General features: G+C 35.6%; 1 protein-coding gene across 1 annotated transcript; it reads right to left on the bottom strand.

The window, feature by feature from the left end:
- Window positions 1-5459: 5459 nt before the first annotated feature.
- On the bottom strand, window positions 5460-16291 carry LOC121725785. Its single transcript, XM_042112903.1, has 11 exons — window positions 16278-16291; window positions 15776-15880; window positions 9897-9993; window positions 9370-9553; window positions 8928-9149; window positions 8544-8688; window positions 8096-8166; window positions 7682-7880; window positions 7027-7143; window positions 6038-6117; window positions 5460-5595 (listed from the first exon to the last, which is right to left on the bottom strand). The coding sequence occupies exons 2-11, from the start codon at window positions 15780-15782 to the stop codon at window positions 5542-5544; spliced, it is 1176 nt and encodes a 391-aa protein (XP_041968837.1). The 5' UTR covers window positions 15783-15880; window positions 16278-16291; the 3' UTR covers window positions 5460-5541.
- Between the last annotated feature and the right edge of the window lie 7745 nt (window positions 16292-24036).

The raw sequence follows: 24036 nt of genomic DNA, 5'->3' as shown, positions 1-24036 counted from the left end.
ATCTCTAACTGCGCAGATGAGTTTTTGTTCCAAAATTAAATGAAACAAACAAATACTATAGTCACACAAAATTTAATATCTACATTTAATAATAATAAAATATAGTAAGAAATATATAATAATATGAATAATGCAAGAATTTACACATCAACAATTTTTAATACATCAATAATTATAGGGATGTTGACTATGTTAGTTAAAAAAACATTTTTTAGGCAAAAATAATAATGTAAGTAAAAAAGTCAAAGGTCGTTTGAATAATATGTAAGTACTTAAAATACATTACAAAATACAAAAATAAAATAATTATTAACTATTTAGTTTTAAAATTTTAAACATAATCTAAGGGCCAATTAAACCACGTGACACATATATCGTGACGAGTGACGTTATTTTTAGAAAAAAAACAACTGCCACAAAATATATGTGTGATTTGTGGGTGTACGAGACATTAAGGAATGTTAATAAATACATACATAAATGTTTTAAATAGTCAACATCCCTCGTTCTCAGGAACTTCTAAGCCTACACAGTATTTGGACAACAGATATTTTGAGCCCTTACAATTTACTTCAACAGATGATTTTAATTATTTCTAAGAAGTCAAATAAACCTAGAGAGTATAGAGTATAGAGGATACAAGTTTGGATGGAGATAAGTTGGCCATTGTAAGTTGAATCTCACTCTACAGTCTACCCTATGAATTGAGACTGTTTTGGACTTCTTTATGATATGACGTCTCATTTCTAGATCACAGGGACTACTTACTGTTTCAATTCATTTTGATATAAGTGCAGGTTATAATGCTAACAATTTACATTTTACTTTTTAACCCAACTATACTCAACCAACGGCCCGCGGGTCGCATATGTGCCCCGCCGGGAATTTTTCAGTAACCCGCGTGAAGTTAAACCATTTAGAAATTTACGCCTACTGGTAAAATAATGCAGAGTCGACGTGAAAGTCGTGAATTTTTTTCCATTTTAAATCGCTGAGTACTCGGTTGAGTATCACTGTTTTAACCGAAAAAAAAAATACGCTGATATATTAATTTGGTCGAGGGGAGTTTAATTTTTTTACTTTTACATCAAAAGAAATTGAAACGAATATTAAAACTATCAATTTGTTGGTCAGAAATGAAAATTAAGTGTACCAGTAGGTACCAGTACTATAATAATCAAAATCGGTGCGTGTAAAATACATATAAATACACTTGTCAAAACGGTAAAAACTTGCAAAACATTTAAGGCCCGATTCGACCAAACTTGAAGTTACACGAGTATAACTATCATGAGAATAATTTTACTCCTTTAATTTACTCTAGGGTATTATCGTTTGCATTTTACCAAGTTACTCATAGAGTATGAAATAAAATGTCAATTATAGTTCACAATGACACCGACCGTGACAGTTGAACCCTGTTGTGTCACTTGTGCAACTATTCTCAGTTTAATATTTACTCCACCAAAATAGCCCGTGTAAATATTTACTCCCGTGTAATTACCTCATTCTTGGATTAGAAGTTGGAAAAACGCAAAACCAGCTTACTCTTAGATTAGGAGACAGTTATACTCGAGTAAAATTTTACTCCAGTTTGGTCGAATCCGCCCTCAGTCTAAGAAATTTTATACCAAGCATACTAATAATTATTTTATAATAGTAATAGTTTACTATTATGTGTGTCATATGAGAAAAATAATTATTGCAATAATATTTTAAGGTATTAATAGTAGTTTCTATTCCTAAATAGGCCAGATAGGATATCTCATACCATAAAATTTTTACCAAAAAAAATACTTTGGAGTTTTTAACGTGACACACAATACACATACTATTGTATGACTATTGTAAGCCAGAAAAAATATAATAAAACGATGAATGGTATTTAGAAGGTAGAGCTTACAATATTCGGATAGGATAACTAACATGTCTTGGTCCAATGTGTGCCTATATGCGTGAAAATAGTTATTATAAGTATAGTATAAGTAGCATCGAACATGATATTCTACAGGTAAATGCTATTATTCTGTGTTACATTTATACATTCAATCTTAGAACAAACAAATATGAAGGTTTAAACTAGCTATAGAAGCGTTAAAGCCCCCATATACCGTGAGGCCGATCGTTCCGGTCGGAATGATCGTAGACCGACCTCACCGGATACGTGCACACACACAAGACACAAAACGAGTTCGCCAGGCGAATTAGTTTCTCGAGACAGAAATGCAACATGATTTAGCGACGTAAGTGGCGGCCGAAAGATTTTCCGACCGAGCGAGATAGCTTGCTCGGTCAGGTCAAACTGACAAATGTCAAATCAGTACAATAATACAGAAATGAATTGCAAGCAGAGTTGCATTTTGATAAAAATTAATCATATTATGATTCATATCATGATTCTTTAAAGCGACCATTTTAGCCCTGAAGGCAAAAATTACTGTCAAACCGAAAACATCTGCCGTCAATAAAGATATTATTCTTAAACGTAATATTGATTTATATCTATATAAAACTCAAAGGTGACTGACTGATTGACATAGTGATCTATCAACGCACAGCCCAAACCACTAGACGGATTGTTCTGAAATTTGGCATGCAGGTAGATGTTATGACGTAGGCATCCGCTAAGAAAGGATTTTGATAAATTCCAACCCCAAGGGGTTCAAATAGGGGATGAAAATTTGTATATAATAATACTTCTTAACGCGAGTGAAGCCGCGGGCAAAAGCTCGGTAATTAACAAAATACTACATAAAATCACCCTGCCACGTAAGTTCGGCCTGCGATCAACTCTCAGCCTCTCCGTATACGAGGGCCTTTATGTCTATTTGTCTAGATCTATTTACATAGTTTAGTAACCTACTTGGCAGTTGCCTTTTTGATATATTTAACACACGTCACATGTAACGATTAAAAACATTAGTTAAAATTATCACCACGGACATGAATTTTGAACGTTCATATCGAATCGAGACGTTCATTATCTATGTCGATAACTGTATATTATAGGTACCATCAAAGAAATTGATCCATACGCAGATAGCGAACCTATATTTGGTCGGGTTATATCAGGCCCAGCCACAGACATAGATCAAGATAGATACCGCATGTGTATGTAATTCGCGTGCCATTTTTCGTCCCCAAACGACGAGCAATGCTCGTCTTTCGAAAGTCTGTTCTTTAGTCTGCTATCGGAATCAGACGTCAATCGGAATTTTGGTCCGTCTTTTGGCTGGGTTTAACTTAAACCAACCGAGTTAAATAGGTCCGCATTCTGCCAAGGAATAATTTTCTCTAATAGTTCATCTGAAACATAGAAAATCAAGTCAACACTTCATTCAGTCTTCTCGTTTCACACAGCTCTCAATTCGTCAAATGCTGCATCAGATTTACTCATAGCGAGCGTATAAATGTTTTTTTAAATCTTCATATTAAAAGCATGTTTAAGGAAACTCAACACCAGATGGCGTTACACTCAACATAGCGAGACCAGCACCATCTATAATATTGGTTTTACGCATTCGATGAGTCCTTGGAAATGATTTTGCTACAAGTGAATTTCCCTATTTTGCGTAGTATTTATTTAAAAAATATATTTATACACTCGCTGCACATATAATAAAGATTAATATTTTTAAACAAATAATGGCATAAGAAACTTTTTCATTTTTAAATAATAATAAATCATTCAATTCGTCAAGGATTTAAAACAATTATTATAGGTAAACATAAAAAATACATATACAACCGAATATAATAAATATAACCGACTCCTTTCGTCGTTAAAAAGTGCGTAGTAAGTATAATAAAAAAAAAGAATATAATATGGCTAAAAATTACTCGCACGTCATAATATTACTTGTCCAAGGGAATCTTAAATAATTTAGGTCCAGTTTCACAAACGATTGCTAGTGTTAACCTAATAATAACAGTCATGCCTATCTACCTTCTCTTTCTATATTATGAAGGACGAAAGCGACCACACGAACACGATAGTTCACCGATCAACCTTAAAACTCGTCTGTGAAACTGATACTCAGATTATTCAAGGATATCTAGTTTGTACTAACATTTATTCACAACACAATCAAGCTTTATAAACTTTGGTTGTCTTAACAACATTCTAGAATACATTATGGGTCAATTTATAATAGAGCAGAGTCGAAATGAAGCGAAGCGAATTCCCAAAAGCTGAACACAGAAAATTCAACCTTAACTCCAGAGCGTAACACATACATTACTTCTGCGAGGCGAATCAGCGTTGGTCGAGCGCATTCACGCGAATTTTTCAATTCTCAGAAGTAATAAAGTGCGTTAACTCTTTGGAGTTAAGGTTGAATTTGTTATGTTCAGTTTTAATAATTCGCTTCGATGCGCTTCGACTCTGTGCTAGTATAAAATGACCGTAAAGAGGTAAGTACTTAATTTAGTACACAAATAAATAATTTATTACAATAATTAATGTACGATTTACAACACCGAACTAACAGATATGCCTCTATTGAGGACTAAACCGCCCCATAAAAGTTACAAGAGAGTCGACAATGTTGTTGTTATTGTAAAACGTATTTTGCTGCGCATATACTTTATAACATGCCTGTATTCAGTTTAAATATTGCAACGTGGGGGATCGCTGCAATACGATGCTTTTTAGGGTTCCGTACCCAAAGGGTAAAAACAGGACCATATTACTAAGACTTCGATGTCTGTCCGTCTGTCTGTCTGTCTCCAGGCTATATCTGAAGAATAGCTATAGCTAGACTTCTGAAATTTTCACAGATTGTGTATATCTGTTGCTCTATAATGGTACGGAACCCTTCGTGCACGAGTCACACTCGCACTTGGCAGATTTTTTAAATCTCTTATTCAAAACTGAACTTTATTTACTACATAAGAAGATATAGACAGCAAGCCATGACTTGCTGCCGAGGGCCGGTGAAGCCGCCTTGCGAGTTGCGACTTTCAATGTGAAGTGACATACTTTTCAAGATTAAAAAAATATTATGAGAACCTATTTTTTTATTAGGACACAACAAAATGCAAAGTTTGAAAACACAAGTCGATTCAATTCTATAATCTATATTGATTTTGTTCCGATAGATGAAAAGTCTCATAAATTTTCCCTACATATTACGACATGAGTTGTTTGTAGACTTTAACATTATGTTTTGCGATACAAACACGCAGATATGTCTTATAATACCTGCAGCCAGTAGGCCGATATAGTTAGGTCCTTTTGGGGTTATTTTGTTCAACATTTTAAGCCTTTTTTGTTTAGTTTATCTTCTTACCACATTTTGTTTGTTTTTTTTTTTTTTTAGGTTACAGGTTAGATGCTTTAAACTGTTAATTTTAAAAGCATTTTAATTTTGTATTACCTAATTATATATCTAAATATTTTTTGGGTTTAGGTACACTTAGTTAAAATTTTTAATTTAGATATAGGTATAGATTTTTTGTATTAGGTACCAAAACATAAAAATGTTATATGCTCTAGGTATGGTTCTAGGCTTTTTGTTTGTGTTTAGCAGACTGTAGTATTCACTTGATAGAGCAAGCGAACTGTGCGCGTAGTCTTTGTAGAGATGACCCGCTCTGAAAAAAGAACATTGCATTATATTAAAAAAAATTGCATACATTGCGACGATCAAAGTAAGTACAGTAAATTCGAGTTCACGAAAGACCGAATAAATTACCACACCTTCAGTGGCGAAAAAAGACGGTTCACTGAAATGAAACTTAGTATGGAGATACAGGCTTTGGACAAGGACATTGATATCAAAATCAAAATATTTATTTTTAAATAGGTAAAGGTAAAGTTAACACTTTTAGAACGTCGTCGTGTCTACATGAGGCCTACCATGCTAATAGTGTCCCTAATAGGGACACTATTAGCATGGTAGGCCTACGCACTCCAGGGACTCCCTATATAAATTGCGAAAAAAATTACGACTTCCGCTAAATATAATTTTGTTTTTTTACGATCGAAGTGTAGTATTTATTAAGTTATAATTTGTAAATATATATTTATATTCACCTTGAGGTGCGTAGGGATGTAGTGGTTAGGAGAGGCGTTGTCGTTCTCATCTGCTTTCTCCACGTCGCCTGTCGTAAAATCTGCAAGATGTAGATAACTTGAGTAATAATCTTGCTTGAAAAATGAAATAAATTTATAATTTATGTTTAATAACTAGCTGTCCCGGTGAACTTCGTGTCACTTTAAAACCTTCCCTGGACTTCTATGAATATTTTAAGACTAAAATTAGCCCAATCCGTTCAGCCGTTTTCGAGTTTTAGCATTACTAACATAATTTACGTTTTTCGCGTAACTTTCTGCCGCGCACTGTAAAACTCTGGAACGAACTGTCACCAGCAGTATTTCCGGACCTATACGACCTGCAAACCTTCAAGAAAAGAGCGTATTCCCTCTTAAAAGGCCGGCAACGCACCTGCAGCTCTTCTAATGTTGCGAGTGTCCATGGGCGACGGTAGTTGCTTACCATCAGGTGACCCGTTTGCTCGTTTGCCCCCTTATTTAATAAAAAAAAAATTGAAAATCCATTTTTATATACAGGGTGTAACAAAAATAAGTGATAATACTTTAGGGTGTGTACGTGTTCCTTGTAGCGAGTTCACTGTGAAAGTAACAGCGCTGAAATACCAAAAAAAATTTTCACTTTTGTATGGGGAAACTCGTGACGCTCGGGCCATTGCCCATACAAAAGTGAAAAAAAAATTCGTCTTTCAGAGCTGCTACTTTCACAGTGAACTCTCTACAAGGAACACGTACACACCCTAAAGTATTATCACTTATTTTTGTTACACACTGTATATTATATATTGCCTTTTATATAGTATATGAGTGCTTTTTAAAATCGTGAACAAACTACATTCATATATTCAACATAGTCAAAGTAAAAAAATTAAGTTCAAGAAAGAAATACACATCATCATAATTGAAAACCCATAAGTTCAAGAGGCACTATAGTCTACATTCTTCATCATCATCATCATCAATAAACTCACCGGACAGTATGGGTGTGGAGGGTGTGAGGGAGACGTTGGCGTTGGGCGCGGGCGGGGAGTTGCCGTTGTCGTCGCGGTCCGACCGCTCCCCGCCGCTGTCCCAGCGTGACGACGTACCTGCAAAATATTATTCATTTAGCGATTTTTATGGGTGCGCGTCCACCGGATCGGAATCTGAGAGTAAGGAGCGGACGGATTTGTTGCTTTGTATTGATTTCTATGGTACTGCGTGTACTGGAACGTAACTTCTACGCCTGAGAAATTATAAATGACGACGCTCCGTCCGCACCGTACGCTCCGATTCCGAACCGGTGGACGCGCCGCTTTATCGAGTTCAGTTTTTCACAATTGCAAAACTTGCAGCTAGGTTGTAGAGATTGCCACGGAAATAAAACTAAGTAAAAGTTATTTTCGGAAAGACAAGAAAAAAGCTACCAGCACTTCAACCCTAGCCCACCCAGAAGACGCCACAGGCATAGTTTACAGTTTACAAGTAAACAGTTTATAGCGCGCCCTCTACAGTAAACAACGCTTTACCACTTCATCCTAAGAGTGAGTCTACGTGTCTTATAAATGCTTTTTTATGATGTGCAAGTTAATTTTGTTAAATTTTTCATCGGGTTGTATACTCATGGTAATTTAAAGCAATACTGACTGTCACTTCGATCGGTGCGGTCGGTTCGGTCAGTTCTGTCAGTGCGATCGGTCCGATCCGTGCGGTCGGAGCGGTCGGTGGGCGTGCGACGAGACGGCGACGGCGAGCGCGACGACCGCGGCGCGTCCGACGAGTCCAGCTCCAGCGAGGAACACGAACTCGACCGGGGCGAGTCTGCTTCTTGCTGCATCACCTCCTCCTAGAAAATAGAATGGAGCTTGGAGAAATGTCCAAAATATTGTTAGGACCTGTTGAACAGATAGTGTATGCTCTATCTGTCAGATAAATTGTAGACAGCCTAACCGGAATTTATCAGTAAGTGGTGAAACAGGCTCTTAGTCTGGACTAAACAAAAATAAGTCATTTGGCAGGGAATTGTGACATAATTTTCGCAAACATAAATATTAAACGTACCCGTCGCAAATCGCACTCTGCGAAGAGACCCACACGAGGACTGTCGTCACTTGAGCTGGCCTCATCTGAAACTTGGAAGTATAAATTAGTATAAGGGTCTGCTTCACCCTTTTCTGATAAAGTTCCGAATAGGCTATTCACAACTTTTTTGACAGATTATCCATGCTTCATCTGTCAAGTTAAGTAGTGGATAGCCTATTCGGCACTTAACAGTAAGTACTAAGTGGTGAAACAGGCCCTTAGTGTTCGGTATTTAGACATTAATTATAGGTATCCAGATATTTGTGTGCAGTACCTACTGATTAAAATTGTTTTCTATTGGGTCGGATTACGTCAACCTAATATTAGTCGTGACGGTGACTCTTGATCTATTGGCTGGTTTACATAGCTCGGCCAAATGACCTAAATCCATCTAATTATATTCTCTAGAGATGCCTAAATTTCTTACCTGTTTTGTTCTGATTAGTCTGTACTTTGTGCTGCAACAGCGGGTAGAAGCCGCGCGCTGTGGTGTTGTGCGGCTCGTACTGCAGTATCAGATGACAGTACTTCAGAGCCTCTGCGTACTGACGCCTCATTATTGCAGATAGGAACTGTAAATGAAAGATTTTTTTAATCTTAATTTATCATGATATCATGAATGTAAAGCGTAGATTGCACTACACGTTAACTACTTATCTAACTTTTTGCTCAACATTGATTTTATGACGTAGTGTTTCCTTATAGCCCATATCCTTTTGAAGTGTGATAATTTGATGATGCTGCGCTTAACAGAGCGGCGGTTATGTAAGGTATTAGGTAGGTTCAAAAAGTTTAGCCGTATAAGCCTCACCTCAGCTAGGAACTCGCTCGGTGCAGAGGATGCGTCATTCCCGTCGGAGCATTCCGGACTCGTCGAGTGTCTGTTCGCCGCCTCCATTTTGTGCGACGAGTCGACGACACTTCGGTGTAGCGAGAGCTGGGGTAATGTTACTACCAGTCGTCGTCGATTATTCGACGGACGACGGCTCGCCTGCTGCAGGCAGAGGGCAGCACGCGACGCGGTGTCAGATACCTATGGGATTGTTTCAAATGGAAAAAAACGGACAACGATTGGTTAGACAATTTGATGTTTATGCTAGTGCTACTGCAACTAAAGGGGAAAGAAACGGGCGGAATACTGAATAGAAATCAATAAGAGACGTTCGTATTTAACAGCCTGACCATAGGCGAGGCCATTAAAAATTTTATATCGCTGGACAGCGCCTTTTGGATTACCAGACATTTGATATTACCTGCGGAGTGCGCGCGGGGGGAGGCCAGAAGAGGGGGCAGGTGGGCGGGACGGGGCGGCGCGCCGGCTGCGGCCGGTATAGCCGTGAGTTGGGCACCGGCCGCCTGAAGTGCTTCCTGCGACCCGACTTGCGCTTCACTCGCTTCTTACTTGGTGCTTTCGGATTGGGTATCCATTTTGCATTTCTTTTGTCATACAAAAGAAATGCAAAATGGATAAGGAATTCAGGAAATAGCTTTATCCAGAATTAATCCTGGCCACGCTCTCACATGATCGTGCTAGGTGCTTAGTAATGAGGTCGTTTAATATTATGGGCGAGTGGCAATGACCATGAGGCAATTTAGTTCTTTTGCCCTAAGCTCGAGTACGATAACCTATATTTTGACATTACAAAATTTCTGTTCGTTTGACCGACCGTTTTGATCGATTTTCTTCAAACATAATGATAATAAACTATGGGGAAAAGAAGAATTTTACATTCAACTTCTAGCATTCTAATTTCCAGTATTGCAAAATACTCATACTCACAGCCGTGGATTCGGAGAATATCGAGGGTATCTGCGGCGGGTGCGAGCAGAACTGAAGCCAAGAGGTGCGCCCAAGTCGATCACGTCCACACCTTCTTCTAGCATGGAAAACATATCAAGCAACTTTAAAAAAACATTTAACTCAGATAACTATTTGACCAATCTGTATCAAAGCCTAGCAGAGGGCAATAATAAACCAAATGCCGAATCACATTTCAGGCGAATGGGGTCGCAAGCAATAACAGTATATTTAGCAATAAAACACGCGAAATAACAGTGGTACAGTCGGGGTGAACGGTCGGGACTCGGGATCGATGCGCTGGGTACAATCGAGTACAGGGTGCATAGTCAAATTGCATTCGCCAATTTCGGTAGCGAAGTTAGATATCAAGAATGTATGAGATTTGACATCTAAAGGGGTTCCGAGATGAACAAGCTGCAGCTTAGCGACAAACACGTGGATTTTTGCTTGCTTCAAGCTGATTGACCGTTTACATTGTTTGCTTGTGGCTTGAGTCAAGCATAATCATGTGTTTGCTCCACGCTAGATGTGATTTTATATTTTTTGCTTTTGCTTGCAGCCTACCTGAAAAATATAAAATCACATCCAGCGCGGAGCAAGCTCATTAATGCTGACTCAAGTATCAAGCAAACATTCTAAAGTACTAAACAGTCAATATGCTTGAAGCAATCAAATATCTACGTACTTGCCGCCAAGCAGCTTGTTCGTCTCGGAACCCCTTTACTTCGCTATCGAAACCATCGAATGCAATTTGACTAAGCACTCAGTACAGCCTGCAGTTGTGTGCTACCATAGTGGCCAGGCTAAGCAGTAAGCAGGAACCGGAACTGTCATGCAACTTTAAAATTAATTGAATTTCTTGTTTTTTGAACAGAGTTGAAAAGTTTTATTTCGATTTTTACCGACTGTGGTGAAGGAAAAAATTAAGATTTTGATTTGTTGTTTAAACATTGAGTAATTGTATGTATGTTTCTTCGGTGTGTCTAAACTACTGATCTGATTTTTAAAAACCCATTTCAATAAATTCGTTGTGACGCCGCGAGTTTAACCGATTCGTGGCCAATGCCGCGCTCAGCGCGTCATTTAAAAAGATTCAGTGAGGCCGATGACGCGCCAGGCGCGGCATACAAGGATTGTTGAAAAACACGTTATAACTAATTTATTGTACTGTAATTACAATTCCTTAGTCTAAATGTGCATAAAACACAACCAGTGGCCAATGCCGCACGTAATCATCGTTTAGCAGGGCCGATGACGCTTATGGCGCGTCATCGAACAAACTGCTTAGCCTGTGGTAAGAATTCGTGAAAATGAAGGTGGCAACGAATCGGTTAATAGGCTAAAAGGGGTAAGGCTTACAATTTATATCAGCATTTAAATTACTTCCTTTCTGAACGAAAAGGTATTGTTGCAATTTAGAGTTCGTTCTTTTCTCTTTTTCGATCGACCTTTAGTTAATTGGGTTAAGAATACAACATGAGTTGTATCAGTAAAAAATCGAGTGTCATTAGCGGCGGGTCAAGCGGTCTGGGAGACTGGAGAGGCTCGAAGCGGGGCCCTCGTCACGCAAACTTCGCCCCACAATTTAAATATTACAACAAGGTTAAAAAGGTTACCAAAAATAGGGTAAAATTTTAAATACCATCAACCTTAATCCTGTCCCTTTGTTTTACTTTTGGGTATTGAGACCCTTCGCAATGTGAAGAATGAGGATTAGCGTGACAAAATATATTGTAACGTATTTTTTTACGATAATTTTATTTTAGTTTTTTCATGTCGCAGCGTGTAATTAGTTCATCCCGTTCGGCTCGTCGCTGATCTACGAGCCGTTGCTCGACTACGAATCGTAGCTCTTCTACGAGCCGTAGCTCGACTACGAATCGTAGCTCTTCTACGAGCCGTAGCTCGACTACGAATCGTAGCTCTTCTACGAGCCGTAGCTCGACTACGAATCGTAGCTCTTCTACGAGCCGTAGCTCGACTACGAATCGTAGCACTTCTACGAGCCGTAGCTCGACTACGAATTGTAGCACTTCTACGAGCCGTAGCTCTTTACAAGGTGTAGCTCGACTACGAATCGTAGCTCTTCTACGAGCCGTATCTCGACTACGAATCGTAGCTCTTCTACGAGCCATAGCTCGACTACGAATCGTAGCTCTTCTACGAGCCGTATCTCGACTACGAATCGTAGCTCTTCTACGAGCCGTATCTCGACTACGAATCGTAGCTCTACTACGAGCCGTAGCTCGACTACGAATCGTAGCTCTTCTACGAGCCGTAGCTCGACTACGAATCGTAGCTCTTCTACGAGCTGTAGCTCTTCTACGAATCGTAGCACTTCTACGAGCCGTAGCTCGACTACGAATTGTAGCTCTTCTACGAGCCGTAGCTCGTTTACGAATCGTAGCACTTCTACGAGCCGTAGCTCGACTACGAATCGTAGCACTTCTACGAGCCGTAGCTCGACTACGAATCGTAGCTCTTCTACGAGCTGTAGCTTCGCTACGACACAACTCTACGCGTCGTAGGTCATCTACACGCGTAGAAGTGTTACGAGACTAGCGTAGAGTGTCTTATAAGGGCGTAGTTTGGTGTAAAGTGTAAACACTTGAGACTTGAAGACATGTGACTGAGGTGAATGCCTTGTAAACTGTGGTGAAAAAATGTATATGTTTCATAACAAGATTATTTGAATTGTATGAAACTTCGCAATATCGCAGAGTGCACAAAAGTATCAATCATTCGAATAAAGTGAATAAATCGTAACTTTTTATTTATATCAGTTTATCTACTTTCTGTGACATCGTCACGAACGTGCAAGGAAATGAATGCCGCTCGTGCGCGAGGGCGGCCGGTGCATAATTACATATTATTACGGTAAAGTAGGTTGCACTTTCCGGACACGGCAGGATGATAAAGCAGTATATGCTAATGCCAGCGTATCTACAGCTAGTTGTCAGTGTTTCCTAAATCATTGTAATCATCACCAGTGCCGAAATTATATTTTCTATGAGAGTAGGCCACTTTATTTCCGCCGCCCCATGTATATAATCTGTAGAGCCTCTATGGACGCTGCTGCCCCTAGGCCGTGGCCTATAGTGGCCTATTTACAAATCCGCTACTGATCATCACCCTTGCCGCTCGTGTAGAGTTTTAGGCGATGCGCATCAACATCAACGATTTTCGCGCATCGTGTTTAAAACATGCTAAGCTGTTAGTAAAGAGGTCGATGTCCTAAATATAAAATCGATATCCATACTAATATTATAAATACGAAAGTGTGTCTGTCTATCTGTCTGCCTCAACCTCTACATGATTTAACCACTGAACCGATTTTGATGAAATTTAGTATGGAGATTCTTGAATCCCAGGAAGAACACACATAATATTATGATACTCGAAAGTCCGAAAAATTTTGTGGTTTTCGTGCGATAAACTAGTTTCTGCGTAAAAAAGATGCGGACAACATAACAATATAGGAGGACATAAATCAAAGTGTATTTTTCTTTTATCTTTTTTTATCGAAGTATCTTTATCTTTTTTTGTATTACACTTCGTGTAAATTTATGGCTTCCACTACTTAAAAGAAAAATCGCGGCACATACTAGGAATAATTACTGAAGGGCAAACAAGGGCAAGTGAAACGTTCCCCAGTCCCAACTAACATTGCGTGTAACGTGTTCACGCCGGGAAACGTCGATCATTTCTTTTATTGCTTACTAATTTGCATTTAGAATACCTAATTATAGTGAAGCCCGCTGCCCGACGGTTTTCGGCGATAAATAAAATTAAATTGCGTTGTAATAAGGGGATAAGGAGGCGATGCCCCACTTGGAGCCGCGTCAAAAACACATCGAGATGAGATCGACGTATTGCAGCATTCATCCACACATATCTGAATACATATCACGTATTTTATGTTGCGTGTTCATATTGTATTAATCATCATAAACTATATAAACAAAAAAAAAATAGTTGGACTAACATTAGATAACGTCCGCAACTCCGTTGCGCCAATATTCGTTTACGCACGGGAACTGCACATTTTTCCGGGATACAATTATACTATACTAAACAGCAAAATCGGCTCAGCGGTTTAGGCGTGAAAAGGTAACGGACAAACAACCTGACAGACAAACTTTTTACATAATATATAATATTAGTTTGGATTGAACAGGGAATTTCAGGCCCTTTAAAAATCACAGTAGGTATGGAGCGCAGAGGAATGTAGTAAACATTGAATATTTACTTAACTTTCATTAAAAAAAAATTTTGACAAACGTTCGATATATTTGCTTTATTAATATAAATAAAATTTATATCAAAGTTAAATTACTAAAATATGTCTTACGAGTGACACCGTTAGTCTGAAAAGAAATCGACACGTTATTAGAGTTATCGACGAGTTATAAATATTTTCGTAATGATTAGAATATTTAAACTAAAGCAAATCCATATTAATATTATCATAAACTCGAAAGTGTGTCTGTCTGTCCATCTGTCTGTTTATCTGTCTATTTGTAACCATCTTCACCCCCAAACCGCCGATTTTTTTAAATTTGGTATGCATATACTTTGAGTCCCGGGAAAGAACAATAGTCAATAGGATACGTTTTATCCCCGAAAAATGTACGGGTCCCGCGCGATAAATGAATTTAGGTGCAACAGAGTTGCGGGCGTTATCTAGTTTAAATCATATTAGTCTACGAATAGGACTAAGTGTTGGCAAACTATTACAAAACGGTCTAAATATAACAAAAAGTTGGTCCGTTTAGAGGGCTTTCAGGGTGAGACTACTTATTTAAGGACGTGAGAATCGAATCGAGTGTAAGAAAGTAGCAACCCGCCGTCCTTGGAAACGAAAAAATCGAGATTCTAAAGTCTAAACCATTTTCAACTGGAACATGGATAAACTTATTTAAGACTTCGATGACTGTCCGTCTGTCCGTCTTCTGTGTGTCTCCAGGCTCTAACTCAAGAACCGCTATAGCTAGACTTCTGAAATTTTCACAGATTGTGTATACCTGTTGCCGCTATAATAACAAATACTTAAAACAAAATAAATTAAATATTTAAAAAAGGGCCCATACAACAAACGTGATTTTTGCTATTTTTCGCTCGATATCAATAACTACAACACATAGGCACTTGAAATATTCACGAAATACTCAGTTCTGTTTGTACTTTAATAATCAATAATAAAATTTAAATAAATAAGGAGGGCCCCACAAAAAACACCATTTTCAGCCTATTCTTGCTCTATTGTGGTACGGAACCCTTCGTGCGCGAGTCTAACTCGCACTTGGCCGATTTTTTTATTTAATACATGCTCTGTGAATTGTAATAAATTTTGAGAGTTTAAGCTACCTAATTACTTAATTCCAAAATTCATTTACTCCGACTACATAAAAAGGTAAAAAATTACGATCGTGTCATTAAAATATTGGCGTTTAATGTGGCTGACTAAAAATTGTGTATCGAATACTATTTCGCGCTCAAAATATTATCAAGAGCTAGTTAAAATAGCATCAAGGATAACTCTAAAAGGGAAATTAAATATAAACTTAAGTATATACTTATTCTAGAATAAAGTGAAAAAATAAAGTGCGTAACTTTTTGCGTCGCACTCGACAACTAAGTATCTTCTAAGTACTTACTTTTATCATGATTTCTAACAAAAATACCACAAATATGCTTTCCGTTCAGTTTGAATGGTACGCACTACGCACTACGAAATAAATCCTCTACATAGTAACCAAAACAAATGCACATTACTTGTATCGATTGTGTGTAGAAGCAACAGTTTGTACTTTATTGTATTTCGCATTCGTACAGACAAAACAAAACATACAACTTACTGAACATCCGAAACGAATAAAGATCACTACCGTGGTCACATGCGCCTTTCCTTCGATTTAACTTAGCGGGCACCAACGTGGCACCAGAGTCCAGAGCGTAGTACGCTATAATATACGTGCGTGACTCGGTGAAGAAAGTCAACTTTGCACTTATCCACTGAATCAAATCTCTTCGCGCATGCTCTGTCTTAAACGAGTTAACCAGAGGTCGTAGAGTGGGATAGGAACAAAAGATAAAGGTGTGTTTAAACTGATATAAGCCTTGTCCTTACCATGACGATGACGACGAAGACGATGTTATTAAGGTAGTAGTTACGTTCGTTTTCCTTTATGATAAATAATGTGACAAGAAATATAACTTTAACTAGGAATTTAAATAATATTATGTAATATCATCATAAAAAGTACAGTTTTACCTAATGGGCCCCTAGACGATCAATTTTATTGTGCAATATCACGTATTGTCCTATATTATTGATCGTCTAGGGTTAATATTGCCCACCTCTCAATCTTGTTGTCAAATAAGTTGTTCAATAAACAGTGTGTGTGATATTGCGCAATAAAATTGATCTTCTAGGTTCCCGCTTCTTCTTCTTGTTGTCAATTATGTTATTCAATAAACATTGTGTGTGATATTGCGCAATAAAATTGATCTTCGCCCGAGCCCGAGCCCGCTAACGTATCCTAAATAATGTCGGTACTCAACCTAAGCGGGCCCCTAAACGATCAATTTTACTGTGTAATATCACGTATTATATTGACCGTCTAGGGTTTTCAATCTTATTGTCAAATAAATTGTTCAAAAATATTATTCCATGTTATTGCACAATAAAATTGATCGTCTAGGGGCCCACTAACACTATTATTTATATTAATAAATTGCTTGGATTATGATGAGTATGGATCAAATAATGACATAGGTACCTCAAGTAAGAATTCTACTTTATCATTGTACTTATGGCTATTCCGATTAATCTAATATAAAAATACTACAACATGGAATCCATCCCATGGTGTTGTAACTATAATATAACGGTGTATGTATCATGTATGCTATGCAGTTTCCACTTACTTATTGTATGTATTACCATTATGGCAATATATCGATAAAATGTGTTAACACGTAAATTTTAAAACTCATACATAATCCAATTGTGATTTGTGATGCATTTTAATTAGTCAAAAAGGAAACCGTCAAAATAAAAAAAGGAACACTATAGGTCTACCCGGTCTACCAGAATCTCATGGCGGATGAGAGATTTCAGATTTAAAAAAAATATCCAACATCATTGGATATTTTTTAGGTCCTGGAAGTTAGCCCCCCAATAATTTTTTTTTTGTAATTTTTTGATTTTTATACTCGTATATCGTTTGTTCGTCGTTTGTTCGTGATTGTTCGTTATAAATAATCGTTTGTTCGTTACTAGTTTATTTAATAAAAAATGTTTTAAAATATGATCTTAAGTTAGCCCCCCCATTCTAATTTTTAATGAATTTATGTTAATATTGAATTATAAATATTCATTAATGTTTGTTCGTCGTTTGTTCGTGATTGTTCGTTATAAATAATCGTTTGTTCGTTACTTGTTTATTTAATAAAAATTAATTTAAAATATGATCTTAAGTTAGCCCCCGCATTTAAAAATGTTAATAAAATGTCAATATTGAGTTTTAAATATTCATTAATGTTTGTTCGTCGTTTGTTCTTGATTGTTCGCTATAAATAACCGTTTGTTCGTTACTTGTTTATTAAATAAAAATTAATTTAAAATATTATGATCTTAAGTTAGCCCCCTCATTCAATTTTTTAAAGAATTTATGATATATTGAATTATAAATATTCAATAATGTTTGTTCGTCGTTTGTTTTTGATTGTTCGTTATAATTAATCGTTTGTTCGTCACTTGTTCATTTAATAAAAAATAATTAAATATGCTCTTAACTCTTAAGTTAGCCCCCGCATTTTAATTTTTAATAAATTTATGTCAATATTGAGTTTTAAATATTCATTAATGTTTGTTCGTCGTTTGTTCTTGATTGTTCGCTATAAATAACCGTTTGTTCGTTACTTGTTTATTAAATAAAAATTAATTTAAAATATTATGATCTTAAGTTAGCCCCCCCATTCTATTTTTTAATGAATTTATGACAATATTGAATTATAAATATTCAATAATGTTTGTTCGTCGTTTGTTTTTGATTGTTCGTTATAAATAATCGTTTGTTCGTCACTTGTTCATTTAATAAAAAATAATTAAATATTATGCTCTTAACTCTTAAGTTAGCCCCCGCATTTTAATTTTTAATAAATTTGTGTCAATATTGAATTATAAATATTCATTAATGTTTGTTCGTCGTTTGTCTTTGATTGTTCGTCATAAATAATCGTTTGTTCGTCACTTGTTTGTATAATAAAACTTAATTTAAAAAAATCTTCTTAATTTAGCCCCCCGTTTTAAATTTTAATAAATTTATGTTAATATTGAGTTATAAATATTCATTAATGTTTGTTCGCCGTTTGTTCGTGATTGTTCGTTATTAAATAATCGGTTGTTCGTCGCTTGTTTATGTAATAAAAGTTAATTAAAAATATCCTTTTATGTTAGCCCCCCAGTCTAATTTTTAATAAATGTATGTCAATATTGAATTGTAAATATTCAATAATGGCCGTGTTCGTCGGCGTATTTTTGGACAAACCTTTTATTGCGCATGTCCAAAAGATGTCATGGCAACGCCATAACAAGTTGCTGGTCAAGTCGTAAACAACGTCTTAATTGTTTATACATGATTAAAATAATAAAAGCTAAACATAAATACATAAGCCTAAATTGTCTAAAAGCCGCAAAAATAATTTATTTAACACTATGATAGTGTTTGATTATTTTATTTTGGAAAATATGGGTATGGATCACTTGGAAAAATTTAAAAATTTAATTGTTTTTTTTAATGAAATAAGAGGGCAAACGAGCAAACGGGTGACCTGATGGAAAGCAACTTCCGTCACCCATGGACACTCGTAGCATCAGAAGAGATGCAGGTGCGTTGCCGGCCTTTTAAGAGGGAATAGGGTAACAGGGGAGGGTAGGGATGGGAAGGGAAGGGAATAGGGGAAGGTAGGGAAGGGAATAGGGTAGGGGATTGGGCATCCGGTAAACTCACTCACTCGGTGAAACACAGCGCAAGCGCCGTTTCACGCCGGTTTTCTGTGAGAGTGTGGTATTTCTCCGGTCGAGCCGGCCCATTCGTGCCAAAGCATGGCTCTCCCACTGGTTTGTTCATTGTAACGCCACCAACAAATTGCAATTGGGTTAAATGTCAAGTCGTAAACAGTTGTCGTTGCCATGGCATGACATGATTTGGACATGCGCAATAACTAGGTTTTGCAGCGAATGCGCTAAAAATTACGCCGACGAACACGGCCAATATTTGTTAGTGCTTAAAAGACGTTTGTTCTTCCTTCTTTTTTGTTTAATTAACAATTTTTATAATTATTATTTTAGTCTGGCTTACCCAGCATAGGTATATTTCGACTGGCAACATTATTCTGAAGTTGATCTTTGTCGTCTATGGTCATTGGATTTCATGATTTTGATACTTGAGAATAAGGTAAGGTAATTTAAATATTATTATGGTTATTATTTTTTACGTCTTTACTTGTCTGTGGCGCCTTGAGCGGGTTTCGCCACAGGCAGAGGTTTCTACACGCCCAGCATACACTAAAACTGCAATTTCATGTTCCTTGGTCTTGCGGAATGCATTATAAAGATCTGAATCATTTTTAAATTAAATTTTCTACCTAGAAAATAGTACTTTTGTAATATATATTTGTCGGTATAATGTTATACAGCCGGTTTAATTACTGAGATACCTATGTTCAATAGATTTTGGGTCATATTTTAATAATAAACCACTATTTAGCGAGCCAAGAGTATTTATTTATTTATATAACCTTATAATATTATTCACAAAAATAATATCACACAAGTCACGACTCTCATACAATTGTTTTAAATAATCAACGTTATAAGTACAGCGGTTCTAAAATGGTCACATTTAGCAATTATTCCTCTCAATCAATTCAGCAAATGAATTGTCAAAACTGTTAAACTGACAAATGTCAAATCAACTACAAAGATACAGAAATGAATTGCAAGCAGAGTTGCATTTTGCGATTTTAGAAAAATGAATCATATTATGATTCATATCATGATTCTTCAAAGCGACCATTTTAGCCTTTTTTGCTAGCTGTCTTGCTCTACATAAACGGGTTTCAATATGATAAATATGTAAGTACTTACAAAAAAAGCACTGCTATTTTTGTACTTACATAATTATTCTTTTTTTTTCACAACATGTTTTGGTTCTTTTAGAATATTTTATTTTTTATTTCTAAGTTTTTTTTTGTTATTCTTATGCGTATTTTATGTGTTTTTGTTACGATAAATTGAATAAATTATTCTTATTAATACTAGTGATGACAACCAATAACGATTAAGCGGTCATTTGCAAATTACGTCACTTTATAGTTTGTGCGTTCGATATGGGTGACAGTTTTCATGTTCCTTGCTACAGTTTTTTTTACAAGAAAACAAAAAAAATCAAAATGTAATAAATTATATTCCATCTACAAAAACAAATGTTTCCTATAATTGTAAATAAATAAAAATGAAAGGATGCTAAATGCTAACTTATTAATAAAAATTATAAATATTAACTGTGACATAGGAGTATAAAATTATTGTTACGAAAACATTTGAAAAATGTCATAAGCATGAAACGAAACTTATGTCAATAGAGATTGACTCTGTTGAATTGAAATCAAATCGATATAAAAGGGCGGCCATCTTAAATCGCCGGCACCACTGAAATGTCAGTACGAAATCGATAATTTCGATTGCAATTCCTTTACGAAGTGATTCGATATTTTTAAACTATCGATTAATTTTTGTTAGGTAACTTCCCTACTATTGTCAATTATAATGTGTCACGCATATCATCATAAAACGCACAAACTATAGTTAAGCCCAGTATTCTGATATATTATGATCATTATTTCCTTATCTAAAATTAAAGTAAAAGTCACATCAAAATAGCAATTAAAACATTTTAAAATCGATTCATCATAAAACATGCGATTTAAGTATATTAATTAATACTTAGTCAATAATAATAATAATAAATAGGTTAAATATCTTAATTAAGAGTTAATTAAGTTACACGTGGGAGAGCCATGCTTCGGCACGAATGGGCTGGCTTGACCGGAGAAATACCACGTTCTCACAGAAAACCGGCGTGAAACAGCGCTTGCGCTGTGTTTCGCCGAGTAAGCGAGTTTACCGGAGGCCCAATTCCCTACCCTATTTTCTTCCCTACCCTCCCCTATTACCCTATTCCCTCTTAAAAGGCCGGCAACGCACTGGCAGCTCTTCTGATGCTGCGAGTGTCCATGGGTGACGGAAGTTGCTTTCCATCAGGTGACCCGTTTGCTCGTTTGCCCCCTTATTTCATAAAAAAAATTAGTATAATGCAGCAACAATGTAAACTATCCAGCTAAAATGTCATAATAATTGATTGGTATAAAAAATAAAAAATAACACAAAAATTCATGTACAAAATTAATAACAATTAAAATAGAATTAATTACATTGTCACATCAATTAAAAATACAAAAAAAAATCAATATCAATGTCTACAGAACAACAAAAATATTAAATTATGTTACTAGAATAAATATTGTATATGTTACCGTTAGAATGCAGAATACGTTAAACTGCACATTACCTAGGTAATCTGCAGATTCCCTGATACCATCTTTCCATTTTTTCTATCGAGTGAAGTTGATGATATTGTGTAATGGAATATGAATTCACACACATCACATTCATGGAATATGAGTTAACACATTTAACTGTTAGATCCTCACTTAGCTTAGCTCCCCATTTCTATTATTGCACATGCACATGAAAATGAAACGAATATGTCTATTCTAAACAGCTGTATCGCCATTACTTTTCGAAGAATAGTTTTCATCAATTTCAATTTGAAATATTTCCAAATTCAATTAACCAAAAGAAAAAAACATAAACCAACTTACAAAAAGAAATGAAATCCAACTAAAAATATTTTCATGTAAAAACTAAAAATGTTGCCAAATCGAGACGATATAGTTCGTGGTGTCAAAAAGTAGTGAGATCTCATGTAGAGCCAAGTTTCTATTAAGTATTTTGCCGCGACTTATGTGTAAAATGGTTTTTAGATTTAGGGCTGAGTAGGTATGTAAGGTTAGGAACTTGGCTCTATATCATGATCTCGCTACTTTTTGACACCACGAACTATATCATGGTTTCGTCTTGAAATTTTTTTTACATGAAAATGTTTTTGGTGCGATAATAATTATTATTCTAGGACATAAAACACTGCGTGGGGCTCAACTCTGGTACTAATATATACCGATTCGAGTTTCGTTGACAAATCATTATATATTTGCCAATTACCTCCTAGTCGCTGGCAATAAGCAATGTAGAGGCCTGTGGTATACGCTGCAACTCCAGATATTCTAAAAATTTATTAAAATTAATTAATTTGATTCAAAACAATAAACATGAAATTGCAGTTTTAGTGTATGCTGGGCGTGTAGAAACCTCTGCCTGTGGCGAAACCCGCTCAAGGCGCCACAGACAAGTAAAGACGTAAAAAATAATAACCATAATAATATTTAAATAACCTTGCCTTATTCCCAAGTATCAAAATCATGAAATCCAATAACCATAGACGACAAAGATCAACTTCAGAATAATGTTACCAGTCGAAATATACCTATGCTGGGTAAGCCAGACTAAAATAATAATTATAAAAATTGTTAATTAAACAAAAAAGAAGGAAGAACAAACGTCTTTTAAGCACTAACAAACATTATTGAATATTTAAAATTCAATATTGACATACATTTATTAAAAATTAGACTGGGGGGCTAACATAAAAGGATATTTTTAATTAACTTTTATTACATAAACAAGCGACGAACAATCGATTATTTAATAACGAACAATCACGAACAAACGGCGAACAAACATTAATGAATATTTATGACTCAATATTAACATAAATTTATTAAAATTTAAAACGGGGGGCTAAGTTAAGAAGATTTTTTTTAAATAAGTTTTATTACACAAACAAGTGACGAACAAACGATTATTTATAACGAACAATCAAGAACAAACGACGAACAAACATTAATGAATATTTATAACTCTATATTAACATAAATTTATTAAAATTTAAAACGGGGGGCTAAATTAAGAAGATTTTTTTTAATTAAGTTTTATTACACAAACAAGTGACGAACAAACGATTATTTATGACGAACAATCAAAGACAAACGACGAACAAACATTAATGAATATTTATAATTCAATATTGACACAAATTTATTAAAAATTAAAATGCGGGGGCTAACTTAAGAGTTAAGAGCATAATATTTAATTATTTTTTATTAAATGAACAAGTGACGAACAAACGATTATTTATAACGAACAATCAAAAACAAACGACCAACAAACATTATTGAATATTTATAATTCAATATTGTCATAAATTCATTAAAAAATAGAATGAGGGGGCTAACTTAAGATCATAATATTTTAAATTAATTTTTATTTAATAAACAAGTAACGAACGAACGGTTATTTATAGCGAACAATCAAGAACAAACGACGAACAAACATTAATGAATATTTAAAACTCAATATTGACATCTTATTAAAATTTTTAAATGCGGGGGCTAACTTAAGATCATATTTTAAATTAATTTTTATTAAATAAACAAGTAACGAACAAACGATTATTTATAACGAACAATCACGAACAAACGACGAACAAACATTAATGAATATTTATAATTCAATATTAACATAAATTAATTAAAAATTAGAATGGGGGGGCTAACTTAAGATCATATTTTAAAACATTTTTTATTAAATAAACTAGTAACGAACAAACGATTATTTATAACGAACAATCACGAACAAACGACGAACAAACGATATACGAATATAAAAATCAAAAAATTACAAAAAAAAATAATCTTGGGGGGCTAACTTCCAGGACCTATATTTTTTTACATTTGCATACGTATCACGCACAGAATCAGCTATAAGGAAAAAAAAAGTATCAAACGTTTTGCTCCAATTTCCTCGGTATTGGTAGCGTCAATTTCTTTTTTCCATTTTTTGCCATCAGATTCTAGTAGACCTAATATACCA

This window comes from Aricia agestis, chromosome 3, assembly GCF_905147365.1.
Source record: "Aricia agestis chromosome 3, ilAriAges1.1, whole genome shotgun sequence".
Classification (NCBI taxonomy): domain Eukaryota; kingdom Metazoa; phylum Arthropoda; class Insecta; order Lepidoptera; family Lycaenidae; genus Aricia; species Aricia agestis.
Note: the sequence above shows the minus strand (reverse complement) of the source record. Positions and strands in the feature narration are given on the sequence as shown.